The sequence below is a fragment of the Colobus angolensis genome, unplaced genomic scaffold (assembly GCF_000951035.1).
Source record: "Colobus angolensis palliatus isolate OR3802 unplaced genomic scaffold, Cang.pa_1.0 Scaffold89, whole genome shotgun sequence".
Lineage (NCBI taxonomy): Eukaryota > Metazoa > Chordata > Mammalia > Primates > Cercopithecidae > Colobus > Colobus angolensis.
The window spans coordinates 1,946,451-1,949,992 of NW_012122820.1; the positions used below are offsets into that span (position 1 = coordinate 1,946,451).

Below are 3,542 nucleotides of genomic sequence, written 5' to 3' on the forward strand. Positions count from 1 at the left end.
CCACCTCGCCCGGCTAGTTTTTTGTATTTTTTAGTAGAGACAGGGTTTCACCGTGTTAGCCAGGATGGTCTCGATCTCTTGACCTCGTGATCCACCCATCTCGGCCTCTCAAAGTGCTGGGATTACAGGCTTGAGCCACCGCGCCCGGCCCAGTTGTGTTTTAAGGATTAGGAAGGCTGACACAGAGGGAGAGAGAAGAGGGAATGATTGATCCGTGGAACAGTCAGAACACATGCAACGTTTCTTAAGTTCACCATCTCGTACAGGCAGAGTTCATGGCACCCCAAATAAATCACAGTAGTATCATCAAAGATCACTGATCACAGATCACTGTAATAGATAATGAAAAAGAAATATTGCAGGAATTACCAGAATGTGACAGAGATACCAAGTTAGAATGCTGTTGAAAAGTAGTGCTGATAGACTTGCTTGACACAGGGTTGCCACGAACCTTCAGTTAGTGAAAAACCAGTATCTGTGAAGAGCAATAAAGCAAAGCATAAAAAATGAAGGTATACCCGTATATAGAGTACTGGATTTTTGAGTGGCAAAATTCTCTTTAATGGTTATGAGTTTCCCTAAGTGTTGATCCAGATGAGATTTCAATAGTTGTATCTGACTAAATCAAGGGAAGACTACAGCTTTCCATCTGGGATGAACTCAATTCTTACAATAGGCTTTGGTCTCTTACTGGGCAATTCAGTGGTTCACCCACATGATTATCTCTTTGTTAACAAGTGAAATGTAAGCTTCAGCATATCCATGCACCCTATTCTAAACTTACCAAATCTCTTTCTTAGCTTTTTTGTTCTGCCTGTCAAGTTCTTCTTGACTCTAGAGAGGTAGCTTAAAGAGCTTGTACTAAATTAATGTAAGAAACTACCTGACAATTGGATCCAGGATTGTTTTGTAATTCCGTTCTTGTCAAGAGTTTTTGTGAATCCCTAAATACAGTTTATGAAAGTCCAAACTTATATTTTATTCATTTATTGATTAATGTTTGCTACGATCTGAGATGTACCGTATAGGAAGGTACAAAACAGATGGAGGGGCGGGATCCATGTCTACTTGTGGAGGCATGTATAAAACAAAGAATTAAATGTGGCTACATACATTGATCAGTGCTATAATGATTGATAGATGGAGGAATGGAGATGTGTGATCATTATATAGATACATGGAAGAATGAAGGAGTGTGTATTTGTACGTAATGTATACATGTATATGTGTCATTAATGGGGTACAGACAATGATCAAGTTTTTCTCGTGAGAGTGAGGACAACAAGCTATTCCTAGAGGAGATAATGTTTATCTTGCATTTTGAAAACCAGATAGAAAAATCAGGTAGTTCTAGTATCAGCTCAAGAGGAGACGGTGATCATGTTCTCCTGCTTCATTTTTCTCCATAGAACTTATCTCTGCCCTACGCTATATTGATTCATTCATTCCTTCAGTCACTCCCTCCCTCCTTCCATCATTCATTTATCTACCTTACTAGAATGTAAGCTCCATGAAGGCAGGAATTTGGTCTGTTTTCATTGCTCTGTTTCCTCAGCAACTGGAAAAGTGCCTGATCTATGGCAGGAATTTGAACTTGTGTGTATATAGTGAATGAATGAACTTTGTGAATAATTGATTTATTTATAATTTTCCTTTAGCTTATTGAGGGTAACTCCTCAGAATTTCCTTATAGTTTTGCTTGATTTTTTTATTATACTTGAATAATAATTTTTTATTGTACTTGAGTCTCCTTGTACTTGAGTGACAACATGCTGCTTGTTGTGCTTGAGTGATAACGTGCTATTTCCACAGTGTTATCTCATAGTATGTTTAGTCCCCATAATCTTGCCTGAACTGATACAAACTCTAATGGTTTTCGATGTCTATATGCGAAGTCCTCTTAAATTTTCGTTGAAAGAATGGGTCGGGTCCTTGCATGCTGACACTGCCAACACTGGCACTGTTATTTATTTAAAGTACAGAATTGGCCAGACCATTTCTGTGCTTAAAAATCTCTAATGGCTTCCCTCTCTCTGGAATAAAGTCTGGGCTTCTTAGCTTGGTACACAAGCTCTTCTGTAGCTTGGCTTCAGCTGTGTAATGATGCATTTTCTTACCATCTCATAGTGGAATAAAAATGAGCCTATTCATTTTTCTTCATATCCGTAGTGTCCGGCATGTAATAAAGAATTCAATAAATGTTTTTTGAGTAAATGAGTGCATATAAGTGTATATGAATGAATGGCCACAAAAACGTTTGCTGCTTAGATAAAAGATGATATAAGTAAATGAATGCATGTATATATGAACGAATGGCTCTGAAAATGTTTGCTGCTTAGATAAAAGATGATATAAAACTGACATAACACTAGCCTTTAAGAACAGCCTTTTCTTTATATAGCTGATTTGTCTTTCTCACTGTTTAGCTGCTCTATTCTCTGTCCTCCCTTTCTTTATTCTTTGTCAAGGAATCCCTCTTGGCATTTACAATGTCATATTAGAAGTAATTCTAGTCCTCATGGCTTTCCTCTCTACATGGCCATCTCTATACTGAATCTTTTCTGCTAGCTACTTTTCTTATTTTGTTAGGGATTTGTGTCTATGTGTGTGAGTGCGTGTGTGTGTGTGTCCATACTCGTGTGTACCTTTTTTTTTGTTTGGCCTACAAATTCCTACAAATTCAATTTGCCTACAAATTTAAGGTTTTGCGCGTAATTCTGAAACTCTTAGGATTAAATGATTTCTACAGAACGCACACACACAGACAACCCTGAGCTGTTTTCAAATTGAAATGATTTTGATTGTGCTACTGTGTTTTTATAAATGTCCTCTCTTTTCCCTTAAATATTTATGTGCATTTAGATTGAAAATCTTCAAGAGCAGCTTAGAGATAAGGAAAAGCAGATGAGCAGCTTGAAAGAACGGGTCAAATCCTTGCAGGCTGACACCACCAACACTGACACTGCCTTGACAACTTTGGAGGAGGCCCTTGCAGAGAAAGTGAGTGACTGGCCCTGACTCCACACACGTTTTCTGTGTTCTCATTAATCTAAGACTGGATGTAGAATACAAAGGAAATCCCTGTGGGCAAAAGGGAAAAGAACTGCTGTGTGCTATTGCTGACATACATAGTGTGAAGGCGAAATTTTTTTATTTTATTTTATTTTTTTTTTAGATGGAGTCTCACTCTGTGCCCAGGCTGGAGGGCAGTGGCGTGGTCTTGTCTCACTGCAAATTCCACCTCCCAGTTTCAAGCGATTGTCCTGCCTCAGCTTCCCAAGTAGCTGGGAGCCACTATGCCCAACTAACCTTTTGTGTTTTCTGTAGAGACGGGGTTTTGCCATGTTGGCCAGACTGGTTTTGAACTGCTGACCTCAAGTGATCCACCCACCTCGGCCTCCCAAAGTGTTGGGATTACAGGCGTGAGTCCCTGCACCTGGCCAAATGGCTCTCATTTTCAAACTTCTTGAGTATCTGTTGACAGAAAGTTTTGATGATTTCTCTTTTCTTTACCTTCCTTGATATTTTAAATTCAATATATC

At 38.8% G+C, this 3,542-nt stretch overlaps 1 protein-coding gene across 1 annotated transcript in view; it reads left to right on the forward strand.

Annotated features, from left to right (window-relative positions):
• The window catches only part of ERC1 (ELKS/RAB6-interacting/CAST family member 1), a 580,149-nt gene that overhangs the window by 197,807 nt on the left and 378,800 nt on the right, over positions 1 to 3,542 (forward strand). The window contains exon 9 of the mRNA XM_011931005.1: positions 2,863 to 3,000. Coding sequence (XP_011786395.1) covers positions 2,863 to 3,000 — 138 coding nt within the window. The remainder of the gene's footprint in view (positions 1 to 2,862; positions 3,001 to 3,542) is intronic.